Genomic DNA, 21067 nt, shown 5'->3' on the forward strand with positions numbered 1-21067 from the left:
TGAGCCGCGGCGCTGGCCAAACATACTGTTTTAATTTAATAATCCTTGGTAAATCTGTTAAGGTCACTAGCTAGGTAGACAGGAGCCTAGGTGTGTGCAAGGGGTGGAAGAATACTGGGAATTTCTGTGTGATGCAACAAAGATGCAAACAAAGGCCAAGGCGCCCGGCCTTTCCCTTCTTTTACAACTGAGCTGATAAATGGCACTAAAGAACCCTCACAAATTCTCCATGGCTGACAGACAACAGACAAGTTTAACAATTGTATGTACAAAGGAAATCCTAAAGTTCACAGAATAGGCTTCTCATCAGGACCCTGAGAGACACTTGTCTCAAATCTAAGTTCCTGGATCCCACCTCCAGAGATTTTTACTTAGTTGATATTAAGGACTGAGATATTATGTTTTCAACAAAACACATGCTGATACTGATCCACCTGAGCCACATTCAAGAACCCTGTCCTTATTTTTAGGATCCATCTTAGTTCTTGTCCTTCTTTTCACATTTTAAAAGGCTTAATGGCTTAAATTCAAATAATTTCATAAATAATATTTTTAAAGGTCTTTTTTCTTTCTTTTTTTTTTTTAAAGGCTGGGTCTATAGCAGAGTTACAGATTTAAGTAAATTAAGGCTTCAAATTTCAAGTGGTGACAATCTACATTTAATCAGTGAATAAAGAGGAAAAAAAAGTATATTGAGGGGCCGGTGCCATAGCACAGTAGGTTAATCCTCCACCTGCGGTGCCAGCATCCCATATGGGTGCCAGTTCTAGTCCTGGCTGCCCCTCTTCCAATCCAGCTCTCTGCTATGGCCTGGGAAAGCAGTAGAAGATAGCCCAAGTGCTTGGGCTCCTGCACCTGCATGGGAGACTGGAAGAAGCACTTGGCTCCTGGCTTCGGATCGGTGCAGCTTGGGCCGTTGCGGCCATCTGGGGAGTGAACCAACGGAAGAAAGACCTTTCTCTGACTCTTCCTCTCACTGTCCGTAACTTTACCTCTCAAATAAATAAATAAAATCATTTAAAAAAAGTATATTGAGATTATAATGTATCTAATAAAATAAAATTACCGTAATTTCTAATTACTTTGAAATCCTAGGTTCAAATGAACTCGAGATTCAATTTTTAATTTACACTGTACTATTTCAAATAAACGTGAAGATTTTTAATTTCAGTTAAATTAACCAGGATAAGTGTACACACAATACAATAATACATAAGCATTAAAATAATCTTTACTTCTATACTTTAGGGCTCTCTACAGCTGCAATGTTGTTGGCAACAAAAAGGTCATAGCATAAATTAAAATACAGCATTCATATAAAATTTGTTATGTGCATATGCATAGAAATATTTCAACAAGGAGAAACTTCCACTGTTAGAATACTGAAGTCAGCATTAAATGGGAGCATCTGGGATAAATTATGCTTCTCATCTATGTTTTTCTGTACTATATCTATCACCAAAAAAAAAAAATTTATTTTGGTTGCTGAAAAAGTAGGTCTAGAGCTCTAACATACAAAAGGTAATGGAACTACAGATCTTCATGTACCCAAAATAGGTTTGAATACCTGAGCTGAATATTGATAATAAAATGATTTATTTCATCAGACAAAAGATCAATTCTAATTCCTTCTTTACTTCTTTTTTTTTTTTTTTTTTTTTTTTTTTGGACAGGCAGAGTGGACAGTGAGTGAGAGAGAGAGAGAAAGGTCTTCCTTTGCCGTTGGTTCACCCTCCAATGGCCGCCACGGCCGGCGCACTGCACTGATCCAAAGCCAGGAGCCAGGTGCTTCCTCCTGGTCTCCCATGCGGGTTCAGGGTCCAAGCACTTTAGCCATCCTCCACTGCACTCCCGGGCCACAGCAGAGAGCTGGCCTGGAAAAGGGGCTACCGGGACAGAATCCGGCGCCCCGACCAGGACTAGAACCTGGTGTGCCGGCGCCGCTAGGCGGAGGATTAGCCTGTTGAGCCACAGCGCTGGCTCCTTCTTTACTTCTTAACACCATCCAAGAACAATGAAGAAATTTAAATGTTTATTACTTTCTTTACAAACCATATTACTAAACAAATCAAAAATACAGTATATACCAACAACAAAGGAGCTACTTTAAAATTCTACTCCTAGGCCGGCACCGTGGCTTAACAGGCTAATCCTCTGCCTTGCGGAGGCGCATTTTACAAAATCCAACATCTTTTCAAGATAAAAAAAAACTAAACCAGGAATACAGAGAAACTTCTCATCCTGATAAAGGGTACGTATAAAAAACTCACAGTTAACTTAGTGATGAAGACTGAAATTTCCCTAAGATTGAAAAAAAAAAAAAAAAAAAACATGACAAGGCTGTCTGATCTCACCACTCTTATTCATTTTGTACTGGAGGCTCCAGCCAGGGCAAAAAGACATATTTTTCAAATAAGTATAACTATCTCTATATGCAGAGTGGCATAATCTTAAATATAAAAATACTATAAAGAATCCACTGAAACACTATCAGAGCTATTAGGTTCAGTAAATCTGCAAGACACAACATACTAACTGATAGAATCAAAAAGGGAGAGAACGATCCAACATGGGAAGCGGGATACACAGCAGACTCATAGAATGGCAGATGCCCTAAACAACACTCTGGCCTCAGAATCAGCACTTAAGGCATTCAGATCTGGCTGAAGAGCCCATGAGAGTATTGTAGGCATGGAAAGCCAAGACACCATGGAAAAGAAAAAAAAGAAGACCTAAATGAAAGATCTCTGGGAGTGAGATCCCAGTGGAAAGAACGGGGCCATCAAAGAAGGAGGTACCGCCGGCGCCGTGGCTCAACAGGCTAATCCTCCGCCTTGCGGCGCCGGCACACTGGGTTCTAGTCCCGGTTGGGGCACCGATCCTGTCCCGGTTGCCCCTCTTCCAGGCCAGCTCTCTGCTGTGGCTAGGGAGTGCAGTGGAGGATGGCCCAAGTGCTTGGGTCCTGCACCCCATGGGAGACCAGGAGAAGCACCTGGCTCCTGCCATCGGAACAGCGCGGTGCGCCGGCCGCAGCGTGCTACCGCGGCGGCCATTGGAGGGTGAACCAATGGCAAAGGAAGACCTTTCTCTCTGTCTCTCTCTCTCACTGTCCACTTTGCCTGTCAAAAAAAAAGAGAAAGAAGGAGGTATCTTTCTCTGAAGGGAGGAGAGAACTTCCACTTTGACTATGACCCTATCAGAATAAGATCAAAGTCAGCGAACTCTAAAGGCTTCCATAGCCATGGCAACTCATGACTAGAGCCTAGGGAGATTACTGACGCCATGAACAGGAGTGTCAAATTGTTAAGTCAGCAACAGGAGTCACTGTGTACTTACATCCCATGTGGGATCTGTCCTTAATGCATTGTCTAATGTGAAGTGATGCTATAACTAGTACTGAAACAGTATTTTCACACTTTGTGTTTCTGTGTGGGTACAAACTGATGAAATCTTTACTTAGTATACACTGAATCGATCTTCTGTATATAAAGATAATTGGAAATGAAAAAAAAAAAAAAACCTGGTGTTAAATTGGAAATGGCATAGAAAATTAATTAGTTTTTTAAAAAAATATTATGTAGGATCTCTGTCTTTAATGTGCTGTACACTGTTATTTAATGCTATAACTAGTACTCCAACAGTATTTTTTCACTTTGTGTTGCTATATGGGGGCAAACTGTTGAAATCTTTACCTAATATATACTAAACTAATCTTCTGTATATAAAGAGAATTGAAAATGAATCTTGATGTGAATGGAAGGGGAGAGGGAGGGGGAAAGGGGAGGGTTTCGGGTGGGAGGGAAGTTATGGGAGGGGGGAAGCCATTGTAACCCATAAGCTGTACTTTGGAAATTTATATTCATTAAATAAAAGTTTAATAAATGAAAAAAAAAATTCTACTCCTAGGGAGTAGGCAGTTAGCCTAGAGGTTAAGACTCCAGTTAGGACACCCACACCCCACTGTGGAGTGCCTGGGTCCAATTCCTAGCTCCAACTCCTAATTCCAGCTTCCTTCCAATGCAGACCCTGGGAGGCAGCGCTGACTGCTCAAGTGGCTAGACTCTTGCTACCCAAGAGAGTTTAACTGAGTTCCCGGCTCCCAGTTCTTGCTTTCTTTGCCCAGCCCAGCCCTGGCTATTGCCAACATTTTGGGAGTGACCAGTAAGTGGGAACTCTTGGTGTCTCAGTCTCTCTATCTGTGTGTGTGTGTCTCTCTCCCCAGCATCCCTTCTCAAATAAACTTTCAAATAATTTTTTAAATAAAAAAAACAAAATTCTATCTAAAAAGTAGAAGACAGTTTTTTTAAAAAAGACAAATAATCAAGCTCATAAATATAAAAATTTTCTACAAATGCAAAATTTTCTATAAATACAAAAAGTATGTTTAAGATTTTAATTGCTGGAGCCTGAACATGATTTGTTCACATCTTTGGAGTCTTAAGTATGTATCTGAATGTGACGTGATTATTGTAAAACATCAACTATAACAAGAAAGAGTGTAGAAAAATAACAAACGAATGTTATTTATACAGCTAATGAAATAGAACTCAGCTCTTAAGACTGCAAAGTTCTATAATTGCAATACTTAGTTATGTTATTTACATTATAGAGCAACCAGTCACATCAGGTTGAATTTCCTCTATCTAAATTTTAAAAATTAAAGAACAATAAAAGTACATAAGCATTCTGAAACTTCCATAAATGTCAACAAAGAAATCAGTTACTCATTGCTAATACTTAATATGTACATCATCAAGAGTAGCTATTTGATCTGGTAGTTAAGCTGCCAGCTGGGACACCCACATCCCATATTGGTGTGGTGGACTCAAGTTCCAGCTCCACTCTCAATTCCAGTTTCCTACTAATGCACACCTTATGAGACAGCAGATGATGGCTCAAGTAGCTGGACCCCTGCCACCAATAGGAAACCTGGTTTGAGTTCCTGGCTCCCAGTCTTGGCCTGGCCCAGCCCCGGCCACTGCAGACATTCAGGGAGTGAACCAATGGACAGGAACTCATTATCTCTATCTGCCTCCAAACAAAATTTTAAAAATTCTGTAACTTTTTAAAAATAATTTCTGTTCTATACTAACAACATGATGTAGCTTTTTTTAATAAAGGAAACCCCTCCTTTTATTGTAAAATTTATTTATTTATTTGATAGAGTTACATAGAGAGACATCTTCCATGTGATGGTTCAATCCCCAAATGGCTGCAAGACCAGGATTTGGCCAAGTCAGAGCAAGGAGCTTCCTCAGGGTCTCCCTGAGGTGCAGGGGCCCAGGGACTGGGGCCATCTTATGCTGCTTTCCAGGCACATTGGCAGGGAATAGAACAGAAAGTGGAGCAGCCGGGAATGGAACCGGAGCCCATATAGGACACCAGCACTGCAGGCTGTGGCTTAATCTGCTATGCCACAGCACCAACCTGATAACTTTTTTTTTTTTTTAAACTGGCTTTTTTGATATTTATTATGACAAATCTTAATGGTGTACCTTACAAGGTCACATAGTCTAAATAATTTTGATAATAGATGTTAGAATGCATGGCAAAATTACATTCTTGCAAGAATTGGAAAAAAAGGAACATATACTCAAAGAAAAGACAGGAAGAGAAAGAGAAGCCAGGGAAAACAAGCAAGAACAATGAGCATGCCATCTGGCAACCAGAAAAAAATAAATAGGGCACAGTAGCAAATCTGGAAAAGATTGAGCAATGGAGGACAAAAATACTAAAATAAACAGGGAAAAGGCAAATACATGAACTAAGAAAAAGAATGGCTCATTTCACTTTTATATATGAAATCACCCAAGAAAGAGAAACATACATGGAAAACTAACCTGATTTTCCTCCTGCACAACTCTATACTGCTCCTTCCAAATGGTGATTTTGGAAGCCTCATCTTTTCTCAGAGCTCGTTCCTTCTTCAGCTCTGGGCTCCAGAAGGTCTTGATGCTATTCATTGAAGAACTCAGTTTGCTCTCTTTTACTTCCACATCCTTCCGCAAAAGATCATTTTCCCTTAATACTTCCTTCAGCTGTGTCTGCAGATCCATGATCGTGTTATCTCTTGCCTGACGAAGAGAGTGAGGTACAGTAGACGCCATACTCACAGGAGGAAGGTGATGTTCTCCAAATGCTATGGTGTCACTAGCAACCCCACTGCTGGCTATATTGGGGCTACTGCCCATAGCAGTCATCCTAACACCATAAGGCAGACGTCCCCCAGAACGGCCAAGTGTCATGGTGCTTTTAGGTGTTTCTGAACCCACATTTTCGTGGTCACTTAGGTACATAGGGCCAGATGTGGCATAGGCAGCATTTAAGGATTGTATATTCTCCATTGATAGGGTTTTCCCACTACCACCTCCAACACTGCTTCCAGAACTCCCTCCTGTGCTATTGGTCCGACGATGACCCAAACGAGGGGAACGAGGAAGCCTAGGTGAACGCCCAGGGCTCTGGCTGCTTGGTTCCACCTTCCCAACTGAACGAGCACTTCCATACATGGTTGCAAGGTGAATTTAGGTGCAGGGAAAGATGTAAAAAGAAAAAAAAAAAAAAAAGGAACTCTGTGAGGTTTCTCTATGGCTATAAGTTGGCTTAAGGCTCATCAGTATTAACAGGTCACCAGCCGTCCAATCTTGAAGAAATATCTTACACCATATCTGAAATGAAAAGATCACACATTAATCCTCCAGTAATAAATATTGCCCTTCTCAGAAACTTTGTATTACCCCTACACTAGAAAGACCCCCCTTCAATCATCTATTAACTCATGCATTCAAAATGTATTTCACAGTAAACATTATTTTTAAAAGTCTTACATGTCTCAAAACTAAATACTGAAAACCCATCACCCAACTGCAAAAGAAAAAAGGGGGGTATAGAGATTGACTGGGGGTGGACATTTGGTTTAGTGGCTGAGATGAGGTATAAGACAATCACATCCTACACTGGAGTTCCTGGGTTTCATTCCTGGCTCAGGTTCCAGACTCCAACTTCCTATTATGGACCCTGGGAAGCAGGAGTGATAGCTCAAGTAGCTGAGCTCCTACCACACACATAGGAGACCTGGACTGAACTCGCAGCTCCTGGCTTTGACCCCCACCCCATCCAGCTACTCCGGGCATTTGGGAAGTGAACCAGTGGATGACAGCTTTCTCACCCTCTCTCTGCTTCTCAATTTAAAAAAAAACAAAAACAAAACAAAAAAAAGACTGATAAAGAAGAGATAAAAGTTTAAGTATATATAATTTTCTAACTGAAAACTGAAGATTATCAACTAACAAGAAATTAGAACAGAACTCAAAAAGTCAAAAGGTCAATATATAAATATAGAAGTATCAATATTTCCATGTACCTTTATATTAACTAAAAAATACTTTAAGTCCCATTCATAACAGCAACAAAACCATAAAAACACTTTAATATTAATCTAACAAATATGTACAAGCATTTTTGGAAAAGAAACTATAAAACTATCTAAACACAGGGCTGGCACTGTGGTGCAGTAGGCTAAGCCTCTACCTGCAGGACCAGCATCCCATGTGGGTGCCCAATATCAGCTGCTCCACTTCTGCTACAGCTCTCTGCTAATGCACCTGAGAAAGCAGCAGAAGATGGCCCAAGTGCTTGGGCCCCTGCACCTGCTTGGGAGACCTGGATGAAGTTCCTGGCTCGTGACTTCAGATGACTTGTGGCCATTTGCGGAATGAACCAGCAGGTGGAAGACCTTTCTCTGTCTCTCCCTCGGTCTGTAACTCTACTTTTCAAATAAATAAACACTTTAGAAAAAAAAAAAACTTTATTGAAACACATGAAAACACCTGAACCAAAGAAAAGTTATCACATTCATGGATAAAAAAAAAAAAAAAAAAAAAACACTTGGAGTGGTCCTTTGGCCTACCAGTTAAGTTGCCTGTATCCTATACTGGAATGCCTGGGTTCAAGTCCTGGCTCCACTTCTATTCCAGCTTCCTACTAATACAGACCCTAGGTGATGGCTTAGGTGGTTAGGTCCCTGACACCCATGAGGGAGATCTGTATTGAGTCCTGGTTCCCAGCTTTGGTCTGGCCCAGTCCCAGCTGCTATAGCCATTTGTGGAGTGAAATACTAGATAGGAAATCTCTGATTCTCCCTCCCTCCCTTTCAAATAAATAAAATGAATTAATTTATTAAAAACACTGTAAAAAGTATCAATTCTTCCCCCCAACTACTAGGCATAATTCCAATTAAAATCTTTATAGGATTTTTCAATGAGTTGATACTAAAATTCAAATGGAAGAGCTAAAGTACAAGAATCTTGGCCGGCGCCGTGGCTTAACAGGCTAATCCTCCGCCTTGCGGCGCCGGCACACCGGGTTCTAGTCCCGGTTGGGGAGCCGGATTCTATCCCGGTTGCCCCTCTTCCAGGCCAGCTCTCTGCTGTGGCCCGGGAGTGCAGTGGAGGATAGCTCAAGTGCTTGGGCCCTGCGCCCGCATGGGAGACCAGGAGAGGCACCTGGCTCCTGGCTTCGGATCAGCGTGATGCGCCGGCCGCAGCGGCCATTGGGGGGTGAACCAACGGCAAAAAGGAAGACCTTTCTCTCTCTCTCTCTCTCACTCACTGTCCACTCTGCCTGTAAAAAAAAAAAAAAAAAAAGAATCTCAAAACAGGGGCAGTCGCTGTGGTGTAGCAGATAAAGACGCAGCCTGAGGCACCAGCAGACCATGCAGGCACCTGTTCAAGTACTGGCTGCTCCACTTACAATCCTGCTCTTTGCTAATGTGCCTGGGAAAGCAGTGGAGGATGGCCCAAGTCCTTGGGCCCCTGCACCCAAGTGGGAGACCTGGAAGAAGCTTCTGGCTCCTGGATTCAGATAGACCCAGCTCTGGCCATTGTAGCCATTTGGGGAGTGAACCAGAAAATGAAAGATCTCTCTGTATCTCCCTCTATCTATTTCTTTCTCTGTAAATCTGCCTTTCAAATAAATAAATGCATCTCTAAAAAAATAAAAAAGAGAGTATCAAAACATGACAGGCATTATGACAGAGCAGCAAAGTCATTGTCTGGGACACCAGCATTCCATATCAGAGTGCCTAGGTTTGAGTCCTGGCTCCACCACCAACCCTTCCTGGGAGGTAGTAGGTGACAGTTACAGTGTTTGATCCATGTCACCTGTATGGGAGACTCAGATTAAGTTCCAACCTCCTGGCTTTAGCTTGGTTCAGCTGTTGTGGGCATTTGGGCAGTAAAACAACTGATAAGGGGGCCAGCATTGTGGTTTAGCAGGTAAAGCCAGAGCCTGCAATGTTAGTATCCCATATGGGTACAGTTCAAATGCTGGCTTCTCCGTTTCCAATCCAGCTCCCTGCTAATGTACCTGGGAAAGCAGTGAAAGATGGCCCAAGTGCTTGGGGCCCTGTGCCCACATGGGAGACCTGGAAGAAGCTGCTGGTTCCTGGCTTCCATCTGGCCCAGCCCTGACTGTTAACAGCCTGTTGGGGAGTGAATCAGAGATAATTTTTTTAAATCCTAAATCTCTCTCAAGCCCTAAATATAAATATCAAAGAATACAATTCCTATCCATTTGCTTCCAAATATCTCTTAAATTGATCCTTCTCTTCTAAGCCCACAATTATTACCTTGGCCTATTATTATTATTATGGCCTACCTGAATTACAACAACTTTCTAACTGCCTCTAGTCAGAGTGTCCTAATCAGTGTTTTCAAACTTACAATTACAACTCAACTGTGGGTTGTAAATCAGTTTGATAGATTTTGTTTGAGCATTTTATTTTTTTATTTGAGAGAAAGTAAGCTCTCATCCATTGGTTCATTCCCCAAATGCCCACCAACTTCCAGGGGGCAAAAGCCATGGGCCAGGAACTCAAACTAGTTCTTCCCACATGGGTGGCAGGAATCCAGCCACTTCAGCCATCACCGCTTCCCTCCCATGGTCTATAAAAACAGAAAGCTGAAATCAACAGCCAAGCTAGGACTTGAGCTCAAGCAGTCTGACATGGGATGTAACCATAATGACTTGTGCCTTAGCTGCTACACCAAATTTCTACCTGTGTTTGTTTTTAATAAAATAAAATACTGGCTCCAGAACCATCATGGGTACCATAATTTGTGGATGTTCAAGTTTCATATCAAACAGCATATTATTTGTGTATAACCCACACACATCCTTCCATATATTTTAAATCATTTCTTAGTCATAATACCTAATACAAAATGAATTTGTATGGAAAAATTGTCATATCATTATTATTTTTAAAAAAAAGTCTATACATGTTCAGTAAGATAAAAATTTTTTCCAACTATTTATCACCTGCATTTTATATCTGCAGTGTGGAGCCTACAGATATGGAAGGTTAACTGTAATTGAGAATAAAGCAGGAAACAGAATGTAGAGCTTATTTTCAGAGTATATCACACTAAAGTAAAAGTAGATATTGTGAAGGGCCTGGAGTTTTATTTTACCATATTTACAAGTCAAAACATTATCCTATGACTATTTTATGGATTCTGACACAACAGGAGTCTCCTAGGACTTAAAAAAAAAAAGGCTTTATTACAGTACAGCAAGCATGAATATGCATGTTTGCCTTTGCTCCATGTCCCACAGGTTAGATGAAGGAGGTCAGATGGATTCTACTTATATTGTGGGTGTGCATCATAGCTACAGAACACTGAGCTTGGGAAATCTACCACTTTCATAGTAATAAGTAAGCCTTTCCTTGTCCCCATGAGAGACATTACCTCATCCCTCAAGACGGCTCATGCAAACCCAATCCTGAGAAACAGCAGTAAGGACCGTACATTCTTAGCATAGATAGCTGAAGTATACCAGAAACAAGAGACCCATGGAAGACTCAGCCTCCTGACAATTATTTGTGGCAGCTTTAAACATGTTCATACATTCTTTGACTTCTTTCTTCAAGAGGAGGAAAAATATTCCTTTCTCCTTGAATGTGAGCTGGACTTAGTAACTTGCTTCTAAAGATGCATTACTTTCAAGAATCACTCATAAAGATGCTGAAGCTTGTGTCTTGGTCACTCTTTTGGATTATTCACTACACATGGAGTTAGCTGCTGTGTCATGAGGATATTTAAAACTTCTCTATGAAGAGAGGCAAATAGCCAAGGACCGAGGCCTCCTGCCCAAAGTCATGTGCAATAGCTTGGAAGAGGACCCTTCAACCTGTAAAACCATGAAATGACTGTAGACTTTACGGACATCTTGACTCTTAACTAGGACTACCCATCTATACTCTTCATAAAATCTGAGATTCTTTTTTTAAAACCCAGTTAGTTTTGAATTTGTTGATGCAACAAGATACAATTAATATGGTGCTGTTTCCTGAAACTTTTTATTTTCATTTGTACATACACATATATATAATGCATATTGTATCACAATTTAGAAGGCACTTCTTTTTGTAGGTGGAAAACTATTCTCAACACTAGTGCCAGAGGTGATCTTCTACAAGACAATTCTCAAATGGGTTACAGATCCCCAGGGGTGCTCAGGACCTTTTTAGGAGGTCCATGAAAGCAAATTATTCTTATAAAATATTTTTATAAAATGTGTACACAGTTTGTTTTTCAGAAGTTATGTGCCATGTAATCTTATCCCACTAACAGATAATGAAAAGTTTGCTTATATACATTGGCATTTCAAAGTTTTCTTAGATTTCCAATGTGGTAAATAATGATAGATATAGCCTTTAGAAAAAAAAAAAACTATCTGAAGTCCTCATTAGTTTTGAACAGTAAAAAGGATGCTAGAACAAAAATGTTTTAAAAATTACTGTTCTGGAGCTGGCACTGTGATGTGATAGGTTAAGCCATTGCCTGCAACACCACCAACATCCCATATGGGTGCCACTTTGAGACCCAGCTGCTCCACTTCCGATTCAGCTCCTTGCTAATGTGCCTGGGAAAGCAGAGGAGGATGGCCAAAATCACTGGGTCCCTTCACTCACGTGGGAGTCCTGGAAGAAGCTCCTGGCTCCTAGCTTCAGATCAGCTCAGCTTTGGCCATTGCAGCCATTTGGGGAGTGAACCAGCAGATGGAAGACCCCCGTCTCTAACTCTTTTTCTTTTTTAAATTTTTTTTTTTTTGAAATTTTTTTGAAAGGCAGAGCCAGAGAGACAGACAGAAAAAGACAGAGAGATAGTCTTCCATCCGCTGGTTCACTCCCCAAATGGCCACAACAGCTGGAGCTGCGCCGATCCAAGGCCAGGAGCCAGGAACTTCTTCTGGGTCTACCACACGGGTGCAGGGGCCCACGCACTCGGGCCATCTTCTACTGCTTTCTCAGGCCATAGCTGGATTGGAAGTGGAACAGCCAGGACTTGAACCGATGCCCACATGAGATGCCAGTACTGCAGGTAGCAGCTTTACTCACTATGCCACAGCATCGGCCTCTCTGTAACTTCAAATTGATAAACCTTTCTTTTTTAAAGATTTATTCTATTTATCTGAAAGACAGAGTTACAGAGCGAGGTAGAGCCAGAGAAAGAAAGAGAAAGAGAAAGAGAGAGAGAGAGAGAGAGAGAGAGAGAGAGGGGTCTTTCATCCGCTGGTTCACTCCCCAAATGACGGCAACGGCCAGAGCTGAGCTGATCCGAAGCCAGAAGCCAGGAGCTTCTTCCAGGTCCCCCACACAGGTGCAGGGGCCCAAGGACTTGGGACATCTTCTACTGCTTTCCCAGGCCACAGCAGAGAGCTGGACTGGAAGTGGAGCAGCCAGGACTCAAACCGGCACCCATATGGGATGCCAGCACCGCAGGCTGCGGCTTTAACCCACTGGGCCACAGTGCTGGCCCCAAATAAATCTTTAAAAAAAAAAAAAAAAAAAAGGAATAAACTTCTGTTGTTTTCAAGTCATTAAGTTTGTAGTAATTTGTTACAAGATCACAAGGAAACTAGTCTGGGTACATTATCTCATTAAAAGCAATCTGTGGGGCCAGCACTGTGGCATAGCCGGTTAAGCGGCTGCCTGCGGTGCCAGCATCCCATATGGGCGCCCGTTCGGGACCCAGTAGCTCCACTTCTAATTTGGCTCTCTGCTGTGGCCTGGAAAAGCAGTAGAAGATATCCCAAGTGCTTGGGCCCCTGCATCCTAGTAGGAGACCCAGAAGAATCTCCTGGCTCCTGGCTTCGGATCAGCGCAGCTCCAGCCATGGCAGTCATTTGGGGAGTAAACCAGCAGATGGAAGACCTCTCTCTCTCCCCTCTCTGCCTCTCCTTCTCTCTTTGTGTAACTCTTTCAAATAAATAAATAAATCTTAAAAAAAAAAAAAAAGCAGTGATGTGGCTCTATAATTAATGATGTGGAAAATGTTTGTATATACTATCAAAACAAAGACAAAGAAGAAAACATTATAACAGATTCCACCTAAGTTTTTAAAAAAGAGTACAGTGTATTACACAATTGTCAGTTGTTAAGATTTCTGATGATGATCTCATTCTTTTTACATCTTTTCAAACAAACTATTTTTCAGCTTTTTTTTTTTTTCTTTTTCTTTTTTTGACAGGCAGAGTGGATAGTGAGAGAGAGAGAGAGACAGAGAGAAAGGTCTTCCTTTTTGCCGTTGGTTCACCCTCCAATGGCCGCTGCGGCCGGCGCATCTTGCTGATCCGAAGCCAGGAGCCAGGTACTTCTCCTGGTCTCCCATGCGGGTGCAGGGCCCAAGCACTTGGGCCATCCTCCACTGCCTTCCTGGGCCACAGCAGAGAGCTGGCCTGGAAGAGGGGCAACCGGGATAGAATCCAGCGCCCTGACCGGGACTAGAACCCGGTGTGCCGGCGCCGCAAGGCGGAGGATTAGCCTGTTAAGCCACGGCGCCGGCCTTTCAGCTTTTTTTATAATCAGGACAAAACACTAAAACTTTCAACAAATATTAACACAGGATAAGGTTCTAGGTACTAAAAATTTAACTACCCACTTCTAGAAGAAAGCCAGAATCTTAGGGTGAGTATTTAGCCTAGTGGTTAAGACATCAGTGTCCCACAGTGGAGTGCCAGATTCAATTCCTGGCTCTGGCTCCAGCTTCCTGTTCACACATGGTTGAATATGGGAAGAAGTGTCTGTCTCTAATGAATAAAATACATTTTTTAACTTTTTTTAAAAAAATTTTAAATGTATTTACTTACTTGAGAGGCAGACAGAAACAGAGAGATTTCCCATCTGCTGGTTCATTTCCTAAATGTCACAATAGTTTAAGCTGGCCAAGCCAAAGTCAGGAGTTAAGAATTCAAACCAGGTTTCCCACATGGGTGGCAGAGAGACTCAAACACTTGAGCCATCACTTGCTGCTCCAAGGGTGTCATTAGCAGGAAGAGAGAATTAAGAGAAGAGTTAGGATTCAAATCCAGATGTTCTGACAAAAGATGTGAGCATCCAAAGCAGCATCTTAACCATTGTGTCAAAAACCCACTATTTTTTTTTTATGCCAGAATGTTTTTTTAATGCCCAAATTCAATGGAGTCTCATTGCTGCTACTGCATATGACACTACTAACAATTTCTCAAATTTTTATTTATTTATTTTCATTTCATTTGAAAGTCAGAGGGGCTGGTGTTGTGGCGTACAGGGTAAAGCTGTGGCCTGCAACGTCAGCATCCCATATGGGCACCAATTCATGTCCTGGCTGCTCCATTTCTGATCCAGCTCCTTGCTAATGGTCTGAGAAAAGCACCAAAAAATGGCCCAAGTGTTTAGGCCCCTGCTGCCCATGTGACAGACCCAGAAGAAGCTCCTGGATCTGGCCTGACTCAGCCCTGGCCATTGCACCCACATGAGGAATAAATCAGTGAATGGAAGAGCTCTAGCTCGCTCGCTTGCTCTCTCTCTCTCTGACTTTTAAATAAATAAATAAGTCAAGAAAGGAAGGAAGGGAGAAAGGAAAAACAAAGAAACAGACAAAAAGAAAGACAGCTCTTCATGTGCTGCTTCACTCCCCCAAATGCCTGTAACATCAAGGGTGGGCCAGGTTGAAGTCAAGAGCCCCAAACTCAATCTAGGACTCCTGAGTGATCGCTTCTCAGCCTTTTGGCTAAGATCAAGTGTAGGACTCCTGAGTGTATAGCAGGGACTTACTTACAGCCATCACCTGCTGCCTCCCAAAATGCACATTAGCAAGAAGCTAGATAAGAAGTAGAATAGCTGAGACTTGCATCAGGCACTCTGACATGGGATGTGGGTGTCTCAAGTGGCAACTTAATTGATGTGCCCCAAGCCCATATCACTACTAATCACTTTTACCTTGAAACTCTTAGATGGGTTTCTCTGATCCTACCCTTTGGGACCTCCCACTAACCCTCCATGACATTTCCTTTTTTATATATTTTATTGGCTCCTCTTTCTCTACCATTACAACTCTACCTAACATGTTCTTGTCTCATTCTCTATCATTTCTCCTGGGAAATCTCATCCACATTCATAGTTTCACAACCATTACCTATTTTAAGTAAGTACCGTATTTAGGTTTTCTCAATCAATATCCCCAACTTTGGCCTCTCTACTGGACTGTAGGTTTAGATGACCATTTATGACCAACTATCTACTGAATATTTCTGCCAAGATGTCCCACAGACAACCCAACAACTCTAAACACACACCTATTTTCCCCTAAAACATACCCCTCCTCCTATGTTCCCCAGTTTGACATAATTTGACTCCTTTTCTGCTACTCAGTTCAACACCCAGTATCTTATCAATTATAACATCAATTCTTTAAAGATGTATTTATTTATTTATTTATTTATTTGAAAAGCAGAGTTACAGAGAGGAAGAAGAAAAGGAATGGAGGGGACAAAGAGAGAGACAAACAGAAACATTTTCTATCTGCTAGTTTACTGCCCAAAATGGCCACAATGGTCAGGAATGGACCAGGCCCAAGCCAGGAGCCTAGAATTCCATCCGAGTCTTACACATGGGTAGCAGAGGCCCAAGTATTTGGGCCATCTTCCGCTGCTTTCCCAGGCATATAATCAGGGAGCTGTATCAGAAGTGGAGCAGCTGGGTGTCAAACGGTGGCTCAAATGGGATGCTGGCATTGCAGGCAGGCAGCTGCTTAATACATTGCAACACAATGCCAGTCTCATCATCATTTTTTACCTTTCCAATGTATTTCCACTTCATCCCTACAACTACAACTTCATTCTATCTGGTCAGTACTATTACAACAATCTCCAAAACAGCCTGCTTAATACACAATCTTATCTTCACAATCTATTGATGCTGAATTTTACTTTCACGGCCTAACGCGCTGAAGGCGTATGACACATTAACACCAATAACAGTAGTTCACTCTGATTTAGATTACCAGGTTGAGAGTGAGAGAGAGATTAGAACCCCATTAGGCCGGCGCTGCAGCTCAATAGGCTAATCCTCCACCTGCGGTGCCGGCACACCAGGTTCTAGTTCTAGTTGGGGCGCCGGATTCTGTCCCGGTTGCTCCTCTTCCTGTCCAGCTCTCTGCTGTGGCCTGGGAAGGCAGTGGAGGATGGCCCAGGTCCTTGGGCCCTGCACCCGCATGGGAGACCAGGAGAAGCACCTGGCTCCTGGCTTCGGATCAGCGTGGTGCGCCGGCCACAGTAGCCATGGGGGTGGGGGAGTGAACCAACGGAAAAGGAAGACCTTTTTCTATGTCTCTCTCTCACTGTCCACTCTGCCTGTCAAAAAAAAAGAAAGATCTTTCTGTCTCTGTCTCTCTCCCTCTCTCTCTCCGTCACTCTACCTTTAAAAAAAAAAAAAAAAAAAAAGAACCCCATTAAACACTTTTGGTTTCAATAGTCCTATATTCTAATACCTTCTGTTTACCTAATCACATCCCATTGAGAATCAATATACTTTTGCTTGTAGGGCTTTTCATTTTTGCTTCAACTTTTTTTTAAAGATTTATTTACTTATTTGAAAGTCAGAGTAACAGAGAGAGAGACAGACAGACAGACAGACAGAAGAAAGAGATCATATATCCACAGGTTCACTCCCCAGATGGCCACAATGCCCTGGGCTGGGCCAGGTCAAATCCAGGAGCCAGGAGCTTCATCCAGGTCTCCTACATGGTACAGAGGTCCAAGCACTTGGGCCATTCTCCACTGCTTTCTAGGGCCACTAGCAGGGAGCTGGACTGGAAGTGGAACAGCCAGGTCTCAAACCGGCAACCATATGGGATGCCGGCACTTTAGGCAGTGGCTTTATCCACTATGCCAAAATGTTGGCCCATTTCAGCATTTTTCATCAAGCTATAACTCACAATCCATAAAATTAACCATTTTTAAGTGTAAAATTCAGTGGTTTTTAGTAATATAGTGTCCTTCAGTATCCATAGGGAATTTGTTCCACTTGAGATACCCCAATCCACAGATGTTCAAATTACTTACATAAAATGATGCAGTATTTTCATATAGCCTATGCACATGCTTCTGTATACTTTAAATTGTGTCTAAATTACTTACAATATCTAACACAATCAAGTGCTATTTGAATAGTTGCTACATTGTTTTGTTTAGGAAATAATGAAAAAATTCTTTCATGTTCAGTACAGACAATTTTTTTCTTGCTATTTTCAATCCTCAGTTGGTTGAATCAGTGATGTGGAACCCATGGACACTGAGGGCCAACTGTATTTACAATGTGATGTAACCATCACCACTATCTATTTGCAGAATCTTTTCACCACATTAAACAGAAACCCCATGAACGTGTAAGCAGTCACCATTTCCCAGTCCCCAGGCCCTGGCAACCAATAATCTACTTCTTATAATATTTGCTATTCTGGACATTTCATATAAATAGATATATATAATTTATGACTTGTTTTGTAGAAGCTGGAAAAGATTAGTTATGAGGATCAATTATTTGTCATTCAGGATTTTTATACATATATGTATAATTAATTAATTAATTCCAAAAGCTGAGAAAGACAGATAAAAAGACAGTCCCCATCTATTGGTTCATCCCCAAATGCTCATAATTGCTGAGGCTGGAAGAGGTCAAAGCCAGGAGTCAGGAATTCAATCCAGGTCTCCCATGTGGGCAGTAGGAACCTAAATATTTGAGTCATCACCTGCTGCTTCCCAGGGTACATATTTTTCTGGAAGCAGAGAAAGGACTCAAACCCAAACACTCCAACATGACTTGCAGGTATCTTAAGCAGTATCTTAACCACTAGGCCAAACATCTGCCCGTAGAATTTTCCTGAATACTCTTTTTTTGTTGTTGTTGTTGTTTGTTTTTTTTATTTTTGACAGGCAGAGTGGACAGTGAGAGAGAGAGACAGAGAGAAAGGTCTTCCTTTTGCCGTTGGTTCACCCTCCAACGGCCGCCGCGGTAGCGCGCTGCGGCCGGCGCACCGCGCTGATCCGATGGCAGGAGCCAGGTGTTTCTCCTGGTCTCCCATGGGGTGCAGAGCCCAAACACTTGGGCCATCCTCCACTGCACTCCCTGGCCACAGCAGAGAGCTGGCCTGGAAGAGGGGCAACCGGGACAGGATCGGTGCCCCGACCGGGACTAGAACCCGGTGTGCCGGCGCCGCAAGGCGGAGGATTAGCCTAGTGAGCCGCGGCGCCGGCCTTCCTGAATACTCTTAACTCCTATTTTCCGTATTCATTACATAATGTCTATGAGTTCTTAAAACAGAACAATAAAACTGAGTTCAGAAATTGCCACTACTATTCAGACCACCAATGTCTATCAGCTTGATAGGGGAAAATACAAAGAAAATAGCACTTAAAAATTCCAGGATCATTTTTCCCCATGAGAGAAGTTTTGATCCCAACAATAACATACACATTGAAAAAGAAAACACCCCCTGGCCTGGCCCCACTCCGGAGATACCCATATACACACACACTGGATCCTGCAGTACACTCAGAGATCTAAAAATAAAAAGACTTCTACAGACAATGATTATATGTTAGCTTTCAATACTCATTCTTCCCACAAATAGCTATGAGCATAACATGCAACTGCAGACAGCAGTCTCCCACTCTTTCCTCACAAATTGGATCAATAATATTTTTTTGCAACCTGAGTCTCCAAAGGAATACAAAATATTCCTAAGACAATGGAAAGCAGAAAATCATTTAACAGCAACATAATGACCTTCTTTAAATTAATTACAATTGAATAGGCTGTGCTATGAAATATTTATAAAAATGCATCACCCATTAGCTATTCAGAGCATGACAGGGAAAATGTCTACCTAAATCTCAAAATTACTAGTCCAACCTACTATAATTAGTTGGAGTCACACATAATTAGCAATTATTATCAGAAAATGAGTTAGGTATCTTAAACACTAAAACGTTTTTCGATTCGTTCACTTTTTCAAAATGTTGAGTATTAGGAGGAGCAAAAAATATGTTGCTTTCATAAGCTCTCTGTGAAAAGATTGAAAGACCAAAAATGTAAATCTCACTGAAGTATAATTTGGCAAAATCTATCAAAATTTTAAAATGTGCATAACATTTGAACTAGAAGTTTCACTTTTAAAAATACCATATAAGGGGGCTGGTGCCATGGTGCAGTAGGTCATTCCCCCACCTATGCGCCGGCATTCCATGTGGGTGCTGGTTCTAGTCCCGGCTACTCCTCTTCTAGTCCAGCTCTCTGCTATGGCCTGGGAAAGCAGTGGAGGATGGCTCAGGTGCTTGGGCCCCTGCACCCATGTGGGAGACCCAGAAGAGGCTCCTGGCTTCTGCAGCACAGCTCCAGCCATTGCAGCTATTTGGGGGGGTGAACCAACAGAAGGAAGACCTTTCTCTCTGTCTCTCTCTCACTGTCTCTAACTCTACCTCTCAAATAAATAAATAAAATCTTTAAAATATATATATTATCTAAGATATGAAGTACTTCAAATAGTTCACAGAAATTAATTAAAAGATAAGTTTAGAGGCCAATGCTATATATCAGCAGGGCATATAGGTACCACTTGGAGACCCGGCTGCTCCACTTTCAATCCAGCTCCCTGCTAATGTGCCTGGGAAAGCAATGCAGGATGGCCCAAGTGCTCTCAGGCGCTGTACCAACTTGGGAGATTTGGAAGAAGCTCCAGGATTCTGGCTTCAGGTGGGCCCAGCCCTAGCCATTGTGGCCATTTGGGGAGTGAACTAGTGGATGCAAGATATCTCTTTCTCTGTCTCTTCCTCTCTCTGTGTACCTCTGACTTTCAAATAAATAAATAAATATTTTTAAAAAGACATTTGTTTTAATGCAAAAAACTACAGTTCTTTTTATAAGTATGCATTTCTATGAACTTTCTGAAGACCCCTCATATATTTTCATAAATCCAAGAAAATATGTGCAGTGATGTTCCATGATTTTATTGTTTACACCAGCAAGAAGAGAGAAAACACCACAAATTTCCAACAAGGGATTGTATCTCCAAACTAAAAAAATAAAACACTGCTTCGGATCGGCGCAGCGTGCCAGCTGTAGCGGCCATTTGGGGGATGAACTAATGGAAGGAAAACCTTTCTCTCTGTCTCTCACTCTCACTGTCTAAACTCTGCTTGTCAAAAAAAAAAAAAAAAAAAAACCTGCTATAACAAAAAGTTTCTTAACTGAATATCTGTACCTGACAGGCAAAGACATCTTGGATATATTGTAATGTGAAAAAGAAAGATACAGAAAAATGGGTACAAAACAATCTCATGTGCATATAAAAAGATACACATGTGTATGGGTATATAATCACAGGAATTAGTTGAATGATAACAAGCTGGTTATGAAAAACCACTCATTCCTTGCTTATATACTTTTCCATTTTATTTTAATAGTGAAGATGTATTACTTTCATATTTTAAAGTCTCATTATAAACAAAGGACCTTTACAACCATTCAGCACTAATTTACTTGATAATTAATGCAGTAGGCCCTGATGCTGTTACTCCTCTCCAAGTAGTGTGAGGTTTTTTTGATTACATGTAATTCTTACACATTTTAAGGGGAACAGTGCAATATTGCTTTTTGACAAAAATATTTATTTGTTTATTTGAAAGGCAGAGTTACAGAGAGGCAGAGGCAAAGAGAGAGAAGTCTTCCATCTGCTGGTTCACT

The 21067-nt window shown here is 41.7% G+C and overlaps 1 protein-coding gene across 6 annotated transcripts in view; it reads right to left on the reverse strand.

The window, feature by feature from the left end:
- Positions 1–21067, reverse strand: part of ERC1 (ELKS/RAB6-interacting/CAST family member 1) — a 539472-nt gene that overhangs the window by 486864 nt on the left and 31541 nt on the right. For all 6 annotated transcript variants that reach the window (XM_062194621.1, XM_062194626.1, XM_062194624.1 and 3 more), the window contains exon 2: positions 5841–6668. In XM_062194621.1, coding sequence (XP_062050605.1) covers positions 5841–6509 — 669 coding nt within the window. In that variant the 5' untranslated portion in view covers positions 6510–6668. The remainder of the gene's footprint in view (positions 1–5840; positions 6669–21067) is intronic.

The sequence above is a fragment of the Lepus europaeus genome, chromosome 6, assembly GCF_033115175.1.
Source record: "Lepus europaeus isolate LE1 chromosome 6, mLepTim1.pri, whole genome shotgun sequence".
Classification (NCBI taxonomy): domain Eukaryota; kingdom Metazoa; phylum Chordata; class Mammalia; order Lagomorpha; family Leporidae; genus Lepus; species Lepus europaeus.